Source organism: Pagrus pagrus (assembly GCF_965226575.1).
Source record: "Pagrus pagrus genome assembly, chromosome: 24".
In the NCBI taxonomy this organism is placed as follows: domain Eukaryota; kingdom Metazoa; phylum Chordata; class Actinopteri; order Spariformes; family Sparidae; genus Pagrus; species Pagrus pagrus.
Window position 1 is genome coordinate 5,364,067 of NC_140206.1, and position 17,290 is coordinate 5,381,356.

General features: G+C 43.4%; 2 protein-coding genes across 2 annotated transcripts; one reads left to right on the forward strand and one right to left on the reverse strand.

Moving 5' to 3' along the window:
- Positions 1-902: 902 nt before the first annotated feature.
- On the forward strand, positions 903-12,850 carry LOC311253547 (oxysterol-binding protein-related protein 11-like). The gene is made up of 13 exons (XM_084347586.1): positions 903-1,299; positions 1,628-1,696; positions 1,871-2,046; positions 2,272-2,351; positions 3,912-4,100; positions 4,847-5,045; positions 5,854-5,999; positions 6,187-6,327; positions 7,773-8,232; positions 8,431-8,617; positions 8,694-8,876; positions 8,955-9,108; positions 9,563-12,850. Exons 1-13 carry the CDS (start codon positions 1,184-1,186, stop codon positions 9,617-9,619), a joined length of 2,157 nt encoding a protein of 718 aa, XP_084203712.1. The 5' UTR covers positions 903-1,183; the 3' UTR covers positions 9,620-12,850.
- An 855-nt stretch (positions 12,851-13,705) lies between these two features.
- Positions 13,706-17,290, reverse strand: LOC311253188 (high-affinity choline transporter 1-like; the record flags this gene model as incomplete). Its single annotated transcript, XM_084346974.1, has 8 exons — positions 13,706-14,367; positions 14,446-14,660; positions 14,794-14,947; positions 15,524-15,667; positions 15,763-15,911; positions 16,001-16,156; positions 16,810-16,923; positions 17,107-17,290. 8 exons carry the CDS (start codon positions 17,288-17,290, stop codon positions 13,828-13,830), a joined length of 1,656 nt encoding a protein of 551 aa, XP_084203100.1. The 3' UTR covers positions 13,706-13,827.

Here is a 17,290-nt window from a genome sequence, read left to right on the forward strand (position 1 = left end):
ACGACTTACCATGACTCAAAAATATGCGAAAATGTACGTGAAAGTACAAACATATATTTCAACTTTGTATTTTTGATTACTAGCTAAATTACTCCAATAAAAAACACATTTTTAAAAAGAAAATTGCCCGTTGCTTCCTTAATGACACAAGATCCAACTTGATTTTTTTTTTAAATATATAAATAGATTTTTTTGTTAAAACTGTGCTCATTTTCAGTTCAGATCAGTGTGATTCACTCCTATTTATTATACATGAATAAACGGATAATGGCAGTTTAAAGATCCTATCTAAATTTGGAAAAGGCAGAAGAATCATCAACAACAATCCATTTTCTAAAACAGATGTAGCACAAAGGACTCAAACATAGTATAATAATAAATAAATACAAATAAGGAAAGACAATAACTTTACCTTGTAACCTTGTAAAAGAACTTTGGGTTATTATTATTATTATTATTTTATTATTTTGCTTGTGTTTTAAATTATAAAGCAAAAATTAAAAATATTCAACTTCCGGTTTAGTTCTATCGCTACATTTTCTTTGGAAAAATGTAGCTTTATTTCCTTTAAATGTATAATTGTATATTTTTACTTTTTCTGAAAGAGGGGGAAGAAGGTTAGGGGGATTTATCACGATATTTTTACTTTGTTTTCTATTTTCATTTCTATTATAAATCGATGGGACTCAACTTCCGGTTTAGCTCTATTTCTACGTTTCAACATTTTTCCCTCTGTAATATATTTATATATTTTTTATTTTTCTGTCAGAATAGGGGGACGAAGTTTTGGGTAGATATTTCAGACTATTGTTAATTTATTTTAATTTTAATTTTAATTTACGGAAGCCTGCGCTCGTGAGCTGGTCACATGACCGCTTTCCTGCCAAAGCAGTAAATATCAGGCGAGCTAACAAGCAGCAGACACAGGCTAGCAGGCTACCAGGCTACTCCCGGCATCAGCAGCTCGGACAATGTTTTATCACCCGCTATTTAACTTGACCAGTTAACAACCCCGCGTCCGTTGGATGTGCGGTGCGATGACCCGACTGCTTCTTCTTGTGTCGTAACGGAGGCTCGTCCGCTTCATCAAATCTGTGACTTAGCCAGCTAGCTGGCTTGACAGGTTTAGCTTAGCGCTAGCAAGCCGAGTTAGCATCTAAAGAGGGCTTCGTTGCTAGTGACTATGCAAGGGGAGACCACGGCGATACGAATCACGGAAAGCGAAGGGAAGCTGGATGTATTCCCCCAGAACAGGACCCCCAGCTCGGGGAGAGCAAGTGCCAAAAGCTGGCAGTACAGGTGGGTGGCTAATCATCATGCTAACGCTCATTTATTTACGCTAGTTCACTGATTTAAGGCGTAGTTTGTTTACATAGACAGTGAGCCCCCAGCAGCAGACTGGTTTTATATCCATTCTGTCATGTTTTTGTGTTGATTGCCCAACTTATGAGCACATTTGATTCCTAATTAGACAGGAAACCATCAAATTAAATCATGTCACCTTATAAGCCACTCTATGATTAAGCAACACTCACACTTGATATGTGTGTTTATGGGTGTGTAGTCAGTCCAAGCATTATAACAAGTGTTTCTTTATCTCCTATTGCTCAATAACCTGTCGTGCCAGTGATCACATGGAGAATATTGATGGCTACCTAATGAAATACACCAACCTTGTGACAGGGTGGCAGTACAGGTGAGTTTTACCTGCATGTGTGTGTCTAATTTAAAATATTTGATGTCCCAGAATCCACCAGCCTCTCTCAGCCAAGTTCATGATTGTAATCCAGTCTAATCCAATTCAAGTAATGCCATGGTGGTTTGTAGTAGGGACGGTCATTGTCATGGTGGCTGCTGTCGTTCTCTGCAGGTTCTTCGTCTTAAACAATGAGGCGGGCTTGCTGGAGTACTTCGTCAATGAGCAGTCGCGGCCCCAGAAGCCCCGCGGGATGCTCCCCCTGGCGGGGGCCGTCATCTCCCCCAGCGACGAGGACTCGCACACCTTCACCGTCAACGCCATCAGCGGGGAGCAGTACAAGCTCAGGGGTAGGTGGCCGAGCACACTCACAGATTCCTCCACACCTTCTCGTTGCTTCTCAGCTCCAGGCCGGCTGACACCACCATCCATCAGGTTCACACAGTATTGATCCGGATGTTTTCCATTATCTGCTGCCGGGGATGCAGAAGCATACGGGAATCGATGCTGAGTAAGATCATCCTGGAGTAGACGTAAAAGGGTTTCGCTCACTTGTTTTTTTTCTTTTTTCGCAGCCACCGATGCCAAAGAGAGGCAGCACTGGGTGAGCAGGCTGCAGATCTGTACGCAGCACCACACAGAGGCCATGGGGAAGGTAAGATGGTGACGGCTGGCGTTCATATGGGTTCATATCAATGGAGGAACATGTAGATGTTTGCACAGAGCGCTCAAACCGGGCAAACATCTTTTGAGCTTTAACGGTCGATCGCTTTGAGTAGAAATAGTCCAAAATCTTTTATTTCAGCTTTTTAGATGAAAAAAACCTCTTATAAATCTGCTGCTGTGTGTGTGTGTGTGTGTGTGTGTGTGTGTGTGTGTGTGTGTGTGTGTGTGTGTGTGTGTGTGTGTGTGTGTGATGAGCTAAAGTCCAAGATAAAAATGTGTCTTCGCCACAGAGCGGATGTGAGCCGGACAGTCTGCAGCTTCCTGTTTTCCTTCCTCCCAGTGCCAAAGGAGCAAATCGAACAGATCCTGCAGCAGATCTGTGAAATATTAATGTTTATGTAAAAACATATCAAGTTTTGCCCCGTGTGTCAGCACCGCAATCATGAGTATTGATCTGGATATTGATCTGCAGAGTACAACGCTGCCCACATTCCTCTTTAACGGTGTTTGAGATACACGAGAACTAAAAACACAGAACTGTCCACGGCTCTTATTTCAGCTGAGGCTGGAAAAAATCAGGAAATGATACTTTTCTTCATTTAAAAGGTGTGCACTCTATTTGAAAATGAGAAGATTGGTGTCACGTATATAACTGTAACTCTGATATGGAGCTGCAATTTGTCAATTAATATTCTTATTATAATTAACTGCTTTGATCATTTCAGTCTTTTTTCAAGCAAAAATGTCAAATGTGCAGGTTCCAGCTTCTTAAATGTGAGGATTTGCTGCTTTTCTTTGTCATTTATGACAGTAAATGAAGAGTCTTTGGGGTTTTGACTGTTGGTTGGTCAAAAGAAACGTTTAAAGATGTTACTTTCAACTCTGGGAAATTATGATGAACATTTTTGATGAGCACAATGGACCTTATCTGCCCATAAAAACCTGTTAAGCCTCCTTTCTTCACGGCCCGTGTGTCGTCAGATATTTCTCTCAGAAACTGACCTTTAACATTTGTTTTACGTCCTGACAAGTTCAAATTCTTCTTTCAAAAGAAAGCTCGACTTCTTCCTGGTGTCTGTTTGCAGGTCAGGTTTGGCACGTTGAAATAATTCTCACCAACAATAAAGATTTAAAGAATCAAACAACAAATACACAACATCTGGTGTCTGCGAGAGCAGCTGCAAAGACAAATTCAACATTTTTGGCACTAGAATAATCAAATCGGTTGCTTTTCAGTCGACCAGATGGTGCAGAGTTATTTTTATTTTCCAGCCGAGGTCACAGTCAGCGATGCTGGATGATTTTAGTTGGTCTCTCTGCTTGATGATCCCATTTTGCAACAGTAAAAATGATATAAATGAGATGAACAGACCGAAAACCTTTATCTCACTCGATTAAACAGACACATTTTTCCTTTGGTGACATAAGCTGCAGTTGAAAGAACATATAATTCGCAATATATGTTATTGATGCACTCAGTTTACCACAAAGTATTGCGATAACATCGTATCGTAAGTGACCGCAGCTAACTTGTATCATCGTCCCACAGAGTAATCCCCCACCCAAGTCCCGGAGCTACTCAATGGCGTCTCAAGGCAGCGGCAGCTCCCCCATGTCGGTGCGCCGGCCCAGCCAAAACCCCAACAACTTATTCAACTGGTCGCAGGTCCAGAAGGGCTCGTCGCTCTACTCCAGCAAGAGGTCGCTGCTGCCAGACCACCTGATGGACGCCAGAGAGGTACGGCGAGCCAGAATTAGGCTGACGTTGGTCTCGCTGGTCTGGTTGCCACGGGACAAGATGGACACAAACAGAGATCCTTCTGTTATACAACCGACCCCGTCAGCATAGTTACTGTACACAAACATACAAGAGCTCACTGTAAGCACTGCAGATGTTTTCATTAAGGAAACACACAGTTCCATGAAAGAGCAATAAATATTAAAGTCATCGTAACATGCGGAGAAAAAGTTAGACAAGCAGGAAAAACATTAAGCTGACACTCAACCCTCTACACGCTGTTTCATTAATGTTTAAACTGAGGACAGTGTCGATCTCTTAAAGGCTTCTGAGAAGAACACGCAGCGTTCTGTTCCTACAAGACGAACAGTTGTTCATCTAAAACATTTAAATCTTAGTTTTTATGGTTCAGCTTTTGTTGATTTAGACGAGTTTCGTTGTGAACTGTCGTCTTCACTTTGGCTCGTTTCTGTGATGCAGATTGTCCACAAGAGGGAGCTGTTGTCTTTTCCTTACACCCTTATATTTTTCCTTGGATACTCACATGCACATACACAAGATTTGGATATCATCAGGTTTTTTTTACTGTATATGTACAAATATCCCAGAGACGACCTTTAAGAGGGCTGTTGGATTAATCTTTAGCTTTGTTTTTGCTTCAGGTTATTAGTTGGCAGACATGTTTTGCTCTGCATATGTATAAAAGGGAGCCAAAACAACCTCTACATTTATTTTCTCCCGTCCAGATGATGACCCAGGCTCAGGGCCAGCACCGAGACCTGATCCAGAGCATCGAGGGCCTGCCCGCCGCCCCCGGCCTCTCCCCTCTCGACCAGGACCTGCTGATGCTCAAGGCCACCTCCATGGCCACCATGAACTGCCTGAACGAGTGCCTGCACATCCTGCACCTGCAGCAGGTGGCCAGGCAGAGAAGCTCGCTGGGAGGTCAGTGGAGGGCGGCTTGTGTTTATCGTGTGTCTGAATATTTTCCTGCTTTTGTACTTGTTTGTCTGCTTGGAGCAAATCATAGGCCTGCAGCCGGCGTAACACTTTGCGTTGGACGGACAGTGGAATTATTTTGCATTATTGATAAGCAACCGTACCTATTCTTACCTCCTGTCTCGAAGGTAATGAGATCGCACATGGTTAAAATATCCATCTGCAACCCTGTGAGGACACGTCGCAGCCTTAAATCAGCCTCGTACTAAAAAGTCAGTCAGTCAGTTTTACAGGGAAGAGTCCAACCGGCTGATATCTCCCAACCTTTTCACGTCAGGATGATTTGAAACGGGGGGAAAAGCGACTGTCCCACTTTTTCACAGCGGATCTCATTACTCGATGTATATTTCATTAGGCCAGACTCATCGCAGCGGCCAATCAGATTAAGTCGTCCGACGACGCACAAGGTGAATTTGAATGAGCTCTGCCCACCTTTAAACATGCATAAAAAAAAAATGCCCGCGCCATACCGGGAGGGCCGAGCCAATCGGAGGCAAGGGAAGTTTCCTGTCGTATCCTGATACTCGGCTGGTCGGAGGAGTTGGGTTACACTCTTTTGGTCTAGAGCAGCTGGCTGAGGAGCAGCCATCTGTCCAGCCAGCAGCCAGGCGGAGGAGACGTGTTGTTTGTGTGGCGGATGGAAGTTTAGAGTTAGTGTGTGAGTGTGTGTGTGCAGCTGTGAGAGTCAGGGGGATTAGGGAGGGAGGGGGGGTTTGTACCGACAGCACCTCTGAACCTCCCCGTCTCATGGCAGGACCCACCATCGAGTGGTTGGAGCCCAAGCTGCCCGACATCCTGAAGAACGGCAGCAGCTCCCTGGGCAGCTTCACGACCGGGGAGGGCCCGCTGGAGGGCAGCCGGCTGGAGCTCAGCAGCCCCGAGTCCTGCAGCTTCTCTGGGGTAAGACCAAGGGGAATGACGCCCTCTCTCCTCCAGGAACTTTTCTAATCCAGATATAAACCTTTGGATTTCAGTGTGTTTTGTTATTTTAAAAGTTTGGTTAAGAGGTGACGATATAAACAGTCACTTCCTTCCAACCTCTGTGGAGTTGTTGACCACATCACATCCCTCCTCCCTCCTCCCTCAGGAGCAGGAAGACATCAGTGCAGACGATGAGGCGGAGGACGGCTTCTCGGACAAGGAGGAGGACCTGGGTGCTGTGGAGGAGGAGCGCAGCGTCATCCTACACCTGCTGTCCCAGCTGAAGCTGGGCATGGACCTCACACGGGTAGGTCGAGTTCCACGTACTCACAAGAGGCAAAACGACAGCCATCTTTCCACACGATGAGTCTTTCTTTCTTTCTTTCTTTCTTTCTTTCTTTCTTTCTTTCTTTCCTCCCTTCTTTCCTTCCTCTCCTTTCTGTCCTTCCCTTTCCTTCTTCCTTACCAGAAGACTATAAAAGGATTATGTTGGTAATTTCACATCAATAGTCCCACAGTGACTGGTGTTGGTGCATAGACCAGTTGTTTAAAACATAATATATTCTACTCTGTGCTGTTGTATATAACATGTGACATATTAAATCTTTTAGACAACCAATCACAATGTTTGTTTACAGTAACTTCCTGGTAGAAAACACACACAATTCTGATGTTATTTTAGAGTGTAAACATCTAATTCATCCAGAATACATGTTGGATGTTTTCACATACTATAAACACTTTCACAAACGTCAGGTTGGCGACTTAATTTACCTTTCAGCCGCACCAACTACAGAAAATGACGACTCTAGTTTACCCAAAACTCAACTGGGAGAGAAATGTCACCGCTGGTTCATCAAAGATCAGAAGTGACTGTTGCTGTTCGTGTGACATCACAGTGACGTACCCCTTGTATCTCCAAGTTATTTTATATTTAATTCAAACACTTTTAAGGTGTTTTACAATCAGTCTAATCAGTCTCTCACTGATATTACACATCTGTATACATGTATAATAAACATAAGTGCCAGAAAAATACATATGAAAAACTCAACATCAGTGTCTCTTTGCAGAAATCACGACCCGGTCGCTCAAGATAATCTACAGACCTGAGCACGTGTCTCTACTCGCGCTCGTGACCGCAAAGGATGGAAACATTAACGGCGTCCATCTTGGCTGAGCTGTAACCGTTAGCCTCTCGTCATTAGCTGAAGCACATTTCTTCTGCGCGGTCATGAAACTGCTCACAGCAAAGTCTGTGGATTATCTTGAGTAACTGGGTCACGATCTCTGGAAAGACACATTGCTGTTGAGTTTTTCTAACGTATTAGTTGATTTGATACGTGTGGTTGATGTTAAACGTTTGTGTTAAAACAGTTTTAATGGAAAGAGAGAGTAGAGACCCTGAATAAATGACCCAGTCTCGCTTTCAGGTTTGTTTTCCAGGTTTGTTTTCCAACAGTCTCACAGGCTGATGTAAGCACTTCTTGCTTTCTAATTACTTCTCCTCGACACACACACACACACTCACGCAGACACTTAAACACCAAGAGTCGAGCTCTGAACAGACACTCTATCTTCCCGTGTCAGTTTGTTCTAGTATTTGGATATCCTCCTCTTGGGTTTCTGATTTATCGCAGTTATCTGGCTGATCCACTTGCTCGATTCAGATCCTCGAGGTCACGTCTGCGTCACACAGTCACTCGCTCTATTTAAATAACGTGATAATCCAACTGCAACCTCTTCCTCCAGGTGGTCCTCCCCACCTTCATCCTGGAGAAGCGCTCTCTGCTGGAGATGTACGCCGACTTCATGTCCCACCCGGACCTCTTTGTGGCCATCACCGACGGCAGCAGCCCGGAGGACCGCATGGTCCGCTTCGTGGAGTACTACCTCACTTCCTTCCACGAGGGCCGCAAGGGCGCCATCGCCAAGAAGCCCTACAACCCCATCATCGGCGAGACCTTCCACTGCTCCTGGAAGGTTCCCAGGAGTCCGGAGGCGTCCAAGGAGCCGTCGCAGGGAAGCCCCGACCCGGCCGCCTCCCAGGAGCCCTACCAAGTGCGCTTCACGGCGGAGCAGGTGTCCCACCATCCACCTGTGTCCGGCTTCTACGCCGAATGCCAGGAGAGGCGGATGTGTGTGAACACGCACGTGTGGACCAAGAGCAAGTTCATGGGGATGTCCATCGGAGTGTCAATGATCGGGGAAGGTAAGCAGAAGATCGTCGTCTGGGGGGAAAGAGATCAAGTCATGTGACGTTCAAGGCAACATAAAAACAAAAAAACACCCGGAAGTTTACTGTGTAGGGGGAAACCTTTTATTAGGGCAGAAAATCCAACAAAACTGTCGAGTGAAGAAGTATTTAAGAACACTAGCCATCCCTCTCTTTCTCTGTTTATCTGTCCAGGTTGTCTATATCTGCAGGAGCATGATGAAGAATACACCTTCACGCTGCCTTGTGCGTACGCTCGCTCCATCCTCACCGTCCCGTGGGTCGAACTGGGCGGCAAAGTCAACATCAACTGCGCCAAGTCGGGCTACTCGGCAGTCATCACTTTCCAGACTAAACCGTTCTACGGTGGCAAATTACACAAGTGAGTCCCGGCCTCTGAGAACTTGAACACGACTTCTTAAAATAAACTGTATTAAACGGTGTCTTTTTAAATGCAGGGTAACGGCGGAGGTGAAGCAAAACAGCACCAACGCGGTGGTGTGCCGCGTGCAGGGCGAGTGGAACGGCGCTCTGGAGTTCAGCTACACCAGCGGAGAGACGAGGGTGGTCGACGTCACCAAGCTGCCCGTGACGAGGAAGAGCGTCCGGCCGGTTGAGAAGCAGGGGCCGACTGAATCCAGGTCAGGGCGGCAGCAGGGGGTTATTATGTTTAGGTTGTTTATTGGGGCACGTTTCTTAGTTATTTCTCTGCGTTTCAGACGCCTGTGGCAGCACGTGACCGAGTCCTTACGGGAGAAGGACATCGAAAAAGCCACGGAGCACAAGAGGCTCCTGGAGGAGAGGCAGAGGACGGAGGAGAGGCACCGCGCCGAGACCGAAACCGCTTGGAGGACCAGATACTTTGACAGAGAGGTGAGCACGGCGACCAGTGATGTTCGATGGCACAGCAGACATCTTTTATTTAGACTTTATAGTCGTGTATTCTTAACCAGAGGAGACGAATGAGGACGCACAGTCAGGACAAACATCGTGCTGACGCTGTTTACATTTTAAATCACCTTGAGAATTAATTCAGTCTCCGGCTGGACCTTCTCCATTTCACCGTGCTCTCACCTTGCACTGAGCTATTTACATTTTTTTCCAAGAATCTGGGTCATTTAAGGGGAGACACTGCAGGTGAAACAGGAGATTTTGGGGCTATTTTGCTTCCATAACACGTCTTCTGTCAGACGAGACAAATTACTTTTAATTTGAGTCAAATCTTCTGGTGGTTTTGGGTATAATTTGTATAAAAAGAGCACGTTTTATTATTTCCAACCTTAAACAAATGATGTGACGGCTGACGATGTCTCTTTCTGTCCTCCAGGGTGAAGGCTGGGTCTATCACAAACCACTTTGGAAAAACTCTGCGTTCAAATCCTAGTTTCTTCAGCCCGTTTCTTGGATGTTGATATTGTAGATTCAGGAATGTGTGTGTGTGTGAGCGTGTGTGTGTATGTGTGTGTGAGCGTGTGTCTGTGTGAGCACACACACACACGTGGTTGACGGTTTTGAAGCGAGAGCACGACCTGCACTGACGTACAGATGAATGCAAAACGCCGGGAGACGGACAGAGAGACGGCGCGACTCGAAGGCGTTCTCGAATCTCTCTCATGACGTTCACGAAGCCTCCAAGTACAAGCTTTTGTACTGCTGATCAGTCTTTTTTTTTTTATAATCCAATGTCAATGAAACATATTCTTGTACAGGTAATGGTACTCTATTTACACAGCCTTAAGATAGTCTGATGAATGATGCTCTCAGTTTGGGTTCTGCTGATCAACCTGGATTTGGTTCTTCTTCTTCTTCTTCTTCTTCTTCTTCTTCTTCTTCTTCTTCTTCTTCCTTTTTTAAGCTGTGGTATCACACTAACGACAAGTGACTTTTGAGGAGTTCCTTCCTAATATAAGATATCCAACATAACAGAAAAGTAATTGGAATACTGCCTGATAAATGTAAATGCTGTGAAACTGTTGTAAATTGGATTTAGTGTACTGGAATGTAAAGTTGCTGTACATGATCTCTATATATGTTAAAGCACCTGAAAACTTTGCTTCAAATCAACGTTATTCTCGATAAGATTTAACATTTTATGACCGAATAAGCAACAATCGAGCTGTAAAACGTTTTAGGTACTCGCTTTTGAGAGTTAAGCGGTCAGAAACTCAAAGTAATCTGCTTCATCGGGACTGTAGGTGTGTGAACTGTAGCCATACAACCCATTAAGTGTCAGCAGATTCTGATTGGTGCACGAAAAGTCATGCCTGCTTAAACCTGTGAGGAAAATATAAAGATTTTTCATGTTGATGTAAGAAACTGATTGAGAAAATAAGTTTTCAGGGCTTTTTAAACCTCCACAAACAGTTGACCATACTAACCAAGAAGCCAGAAGTAAATTTACATGCACACAATGTTCTGATCTCAATGAGTAGCCAATCATCTTCGGGCAATACTTTCCTCATAACATTCACTTTATACACATGAATGTTTGAGCAGCAGTGAAAACAAAATGTGTTTTGAATTGTAGGGCAGAAAAGGCTTAGCGTAGCTTAGCACAAAGACTGGAAACGGGGGGAAACTGCTAGCCTGTCTGTCAAAAAGTAAATAAAGGGAAAATAAAAACAGCTCTTCTCCTTTTATAGTGAGGTTTCTCCTCTAGACCATGAATTCGTCCAGCACTTTACCCCTGTTTTCAGTCTTAATACACTTTCCTCTTGTTTCCCGTCTTTATGCTAAGCTAAGCTAGGCTAACTGCCCCCTGGCTGTAGCTTGATGTTGACTTGCTGGTTTAAAGGGACACAAGCAATAATGTTCTCCACTGTCAGAAAATTGATGGACGTTTTTCAAAAAAAGAAAATGGTCAGAATTGATATAGCAGACGTTCCTAGTATGAGATAAGCGCCATGAAACACTGGAATCTAAGTTTCTATAACGTTTTTCATGGAGAGACCGAGTCCCTCACCCATGGGACCTTATTTCCGAAAGAATTTGTATCGTGGTTAATGGCGAAAGACAAATAATTTAACATTTAAAAGATAATTTTGCAAGTCAAGAAAGTAGCAGTTGTAATGTTTGCTATGCGGAAATAGAGTTAGTCAGTTCTTCAAGCTAGCTAGCATGCAGGATCGGCTCTACAAGGTTTCGGTTATCAGTTTTGGTGAGCACTGCTACAGTAACTGCTAACTGCTGCAAACTGTAGTTGCCGTTAGCTCGCAAGCTCAGTTAGCCGTTCAGCTAGCAGTCTGGAATGGGAGCTCCCAGGAGAGTGTTGTTTCTTACACCTGGTGAGATGTGCCAGTGCTAGCTAGTTGGCATGCTAACTTATTTAGACACAACGCATGACAAGAACTTATTTCTTCACCTTCTGTTGATGATTTTAGTTACGTATTGCACCTTTTTAAATAGACAACTGTGTGTTATTCAGAAACAGAATCACTTTGATTTGATTTAGAAATTGTCTCTCGCCATAAACCATTATACATACTTTTTCTGAAAAAACCCTGATTTTATCTATTTCCATGTGTAAAATTGGTGGAATGACCCTTTAACCAGGTAAGGACGACCTTGATTATGACTCATGTTCAGATGATAGTTTCAGTAGCGATCGTATTGCCTTAATTTGGTTTATCGGGTAAGTTGTGTGCATTTAGATCTACTTTATTTATCTCTAAATTCTCATGTATGTAATTGTTGTTTGATGCTTTATTGATATCGATGTATTGACTTAGTCACACTGCTTGAATGGCATGTCGTAGACTAGCTGACGAATAACCAAATTTTTAAATTATCGATCGACTGAGTCACACGTGAATGCATCTGAAGAAATGCTCCCCCACCGTTCACGTCGTTCTCCTCGTTTTTTTTTTTTTAGTTCTGTGGTTTTGCAGTGGATGGTGAAAATACCTACGTGCATGATAGCAAAGTCTCTGTTCACACTGATTGCAGCAAGTATACTACTCCCGTGTCTGCATTACTTACATTTATAAATGTCTGTCGTAAAGAGCTTTTAACCAAATTTGCTTGTTTTGTAATGCAAATAAATATTTTCTTTGAATGCGTCTTCATCCCCTATCTCGCGCTTGAATTGCTCTTATTTTCAGAGCCACTTTTGTATAGACGTTAAGTGTTCAATCAGTGTTTTCTTTTTCCTTTTCCTTTGCATCTACTATACTGTGATGTACATACGATATAACGTTTTTTCCCCCCCTCGACTAAATCTCACCTCGCCTCACATTCTCAAAGCATCCCCTGTAAGAAAGAGGAAATCCACCCTGCCATCGATAAGCTACTCCCTCCACGTCTCGGTGCCTTATGCAAACTCTTTCTGTGTGTGTCTTCCAGCTAAGGAGCACAGCGTTTTCATCAGTTACTTACCCGACAGATGCAACGGCGTATGTATTGTTTGTGTTGGTTGCGTGTGCTTTCTTTCAAGAATCTGTGCTTGATGTTGAGAGCTGAGCACTTTCATTGTAGGTTTTGGACATTTTCTTGGTTTTTGGATTCTACTGGTTGTCTTGCTGACCTATGAAATGCACTGACATTGAAGGAAACCTGATGTTGTAGAAAAAAATGGACGTGTGGTGATAATAATCAAATAAATAACCTATCAGTTGTATGCTGTGTGTTACGAGTTTTGTTTTCCACCAAGGAAACCATCTTTCTTACTGGTTCCTCTACTCTTTGACGTCTTTAAATATATTTAATGAAAGTGCACTAACCTCGACTTGGAACCGAGTATGAACTGGAGGTATACACTCGTCTCAGTGCCATTCTAGTTTGTAACGCCCCCAAAGATGGGCCTTAAATATACACAAATCAACAATAAAATATACATAAAATGGCAGAAAACACAATTTGCAATGTTATAATTACGATGAATCTCTTTGACAAGCACCGATAAGAAATTGATTAGAGTACACAAAGTGATGATTGATCATCCAAACTATCCTTTATTAGTGTCGTCAAACTGAACAGACATTTTTCAAAGAAGACATTTTGAGACGATCACAGGTGAAATTTATAACATTAATGATGGCTGCATTCCATTTAGGTGAGGTAGTTAAAGGGCTACAACAAATATAGACATACGCTCTACTTAGAGCCATATAGGGTTCTTCAGCTTGTCCCCAATGCCGAACCCTATTTCAGGTGTCTACTTAAAACCCAACATTAATGGTTTTACCTAGAACAAGCTGTGAAGGTTCCAAGTGGAACCTTTATAAAAGAAGGTTCTACCGGGCGTAACGTTAATAAAAGAATGTTCTACCGGGTGGAACCTTTTATATAAGAATGTTCTACCGGGGGGAAATGTTCATTCCTTTATAAAAGAATGTTCTACCGGGTGGAACATTAATAAAAGAATGTTCTACCGGGTGGAACCTTTTATAAAAGAAGGTTCTATGAGCCTAATGCACATTTTGTGACTGAAGGTGTAAAACAAGTCTTTGTTTTACACAACAAAACAAAACGGCCCTCAGCCCTTCGAAGGTCGTGCCCATTCTAGAGACACTAACTTGTACAATCAGATAGAAAAAACAATCATTACGCACTTCAACACCACAACCCAGAAGTTATGTCAACAAAGAAAAAAACTTAGCATTTTGTATCCAGCATTGGTTCAGATTGGACTTGATCATCATCCGTCTTATCAGTATCACACTCTTGGGTGTGATCTGCTGGTGATGGTGCCGGCTGTGATTTCACCTTCAACACGTCCCACCTCTCAGGAAGGATCCCCTTGTTAAACAGGACTGACGACACATATGAAAACATCACAATGGAAACCAGAGCAGCCAGCATGCAGATGGTTTTGACAGGAGAGCGCTGGATGTAAACACCATCCTCCAAGGTGCAACCTGGGAATTGTAGGACGACGGGGAGGCCGAACAACGGCTCTCCACACAACAGTCTCATCACCACTGCGACAAGGTAGCCTGCGATCGCCCCGTAACCATTAGACATCTCAATGAAGAGGACGCAGATTAGTTGTGGGAATAAAATGGTGTAGGACAAGTCTGAACCCAGGATCCAGAACACCAAGATGCTGTTGTCCAGGACGGTGAGAGAAGTCCCCACAACTCCTACAACCACTATCGAGAGACGAATCACCCACTGCAGCTCTTTATCTGAAGCCTGGATGACAGAAATGTATTTTAGATGCATGAAATGTTTGTATAAATTCCCCTCTTCCATCCCCCAAGTTCCTGATACCTGACTCCTGATGGTCTGGTAGATGTTGGTGGTGAAGATGGTGGTGGCAGACAAGAGGTAAGAGTCAGCGGAGGACATCACCGCGGCAGCGATAGCTCCGATGCCAAACGCGAAAATTATGGTTGGGGTTAAATGTTGCAGGATGATGGGCAACACCATGGCCGCCTCACCTCGCTCGTATGGAGAGGGGGACCCATATGAGGTGGAGTTCCAGTCTGAAATATTGGAGCAAAAGAGAATAATTGTTGTTGGTTTACCAACCAACAACACGGCCACCCAGACTACCCTGACAACCTTTGACTTCCCGCACCATGACCGATTCCCAACAGGCGAACAGCCAAAAATCACCTGTCGAAGCCGCGACAGCTCCGATCAACACGGACGGGACTCCAGCGACGATGACGACTCCTGACGCTACAAAACAGATGATTCTGGCTGTGGACGTGGAGCTGGAGGAGAGAGTCCTCTGATGGAAATCCTGAATTGCCAAATTGCCCACGCTCTAAAAATGATATGATATGAAATATTACTGTAATTCCACATAAATAACCGGCTAATGATTGTAAATTTTCAGTAGTATACTGTAATTATTTTACAGCAACACAAATGAAAATCTGTAATATTTTGTGTTTCTAAAGAAAAATTAAAAATACAGTATTTTGATGTCAATTTACACACTTACATTAATATTACAGAAATGTACTGTGTTTTAATGGTAACCCAATCACATTGCTTGTTAGCCTGTTAGTCTTTTTGCCTCTTGGCATGTGAGCCAGTTGTAAACACGTTTACCTTGGTGGCCCACTTGTAGGCCTGTTAGCCTGTTGTGTACAATATTTTATTGCTCAATAACTGTATGCTGCTGTACCTTAATTACAGTATTTCCTTGAAATGTAAATTTTTTTTTACTTTTTTTACTTAAACGCTGCTTAAATTAAAATTCACAGCAGTTTACTGTTATATTCCAAATAATTACACATCATGCATCGCAAAAGCATAATTACAGTAGTTTAGTGTCAGAATATAGTGTGAACACTTGGTGTTTTGAATCAATATATTATACTGTTATTCATCTTACCATCACTAGAAAATTATCGATCCACCTCCCGACTTCATCAGACTCCAGCGTGCCGAGCCAGGGGGCCTGATGTGTGTGGTTGAAGGCCGTCTTGGTGATGTCGGTGTAAACATCACTCGTCAGAACAAAAGGGACACACAGCCACTGTGAAGAGAGGAAACCACACAGCAGAATCAAAATAGAAGAAGAATGCTTTTAAAACACATCAACTTCAAGTTTCGTTGTGCAAAAAAACTAACCAAGCTAAGAAGCACCAGCGATATCTGGATGACATCGGTGTACGCGACTGAATAGAGACCTCCGAGACTGGTGTAGATGATCGCCACCGCGGCGGAGATCCAGACGCAGACGCTGAAGGGCAGATCCAAGACCACTCTCATGGTCGCTCCTGGATCACAGTCAAACATAAAGTACGACTGTGAACGTGGACAAGGGGGTCAGAAATTTGTGGATTTGAGTGTACTTGCACATGCGTACCCAAAGAAATCAATAATCCAGGAATCCAGATAACTTCAGTTACGACTGGAATAACTGCAAGAACCGCAGTCAGCGTTTTCCCGTACTTTCTCTGAAATGGATCCATCATGCTGATGTAATTGTTCTCCCGCATGGGCTTTGCAAATATCAGTCCACCTGTCAGAAGTCAAAGTGTTAGTCGTGGCTAGACTAAAGGTCTCTAGTCCCCTCCTCTCAGACCAAGCGACTTCTGAAATTTCAAAGATTCAGCTTTTTTGTCAAGTATTTTGACTCGTGGTGTCAGACTTTTTGAGCCTAATATGTCTCGGGGGCTCTTGTCAGCAGATGTCACTAGAACATACCTTGCAAGCTGTAAGTTGCTGATCTGTCTGTGAGAAAATGACATACTCCCACACTTCATAAACTATCTTGAAAACAAACCACGCCCATGCTTGTTGCCCGACCACACCTGTATCATATGAGTTATTGGTTCCAAGCAAGCGGGTGTGTTGACAGATGTGGTAAAAATCTCCTTAGAGCCTTTTGTGGTTTTGTGAAAAGGTGCAATGGAAACTTACTGATACACATGACTGCTCTTGTTGTCTCTTGTGAGCCTTTACCCCAAGTGAATTGAATGTTGCTTCATGGCAAAGACAACTGGGCACTAATTAATGTCGCATCAGTTGGCGCACAGCTTTTTTTTTACATTCTTTGAAACACTCCTTTATCCTGTCCTGACTTGAAATATCTATTTCATGTAAATTTCAAGAAAGGGTGTCGCATTTTATATCAAATAATGAGACTCAGATCTGTATCGAAGAGATACTTACCGATGATAAAAGAAATTGACATCTGCAGAGGAATAAGAGCCCAGGTCAGACCCCTGGTGGGGTCATAAACCGACTCTGCAATACCAATGATGAAGGCGCCTCCAACCCACGTAGCTAAAATAAATAAATAAATACACACACATGGATGCATAATTATAGAAATCTGGGATTTGTGTTTGTGTTTGGGTTGACACACAATTGTTTACCATCAAGCTTGTTGCACAGGACAATAAAGACAACTGTGGATCATGCAGGTACATGAAAATAGAGAAAATAGAAAGGCCGCATGCAACTCACCTGTCATCGTGAAGACTCCCACCATCATGCTGACGCTCCGGTTAGCCAAAAAAGAAATCTCTACCTGTCCATTCTGTGCGTTTTTCTCCATTTTCTTTGATTTCACAGACGCCCAGATGCCGATTCCCAACACAAGCAAGTAGAAGATGACCATCATCACCAGACCTGGTATATTGAGAGCCAT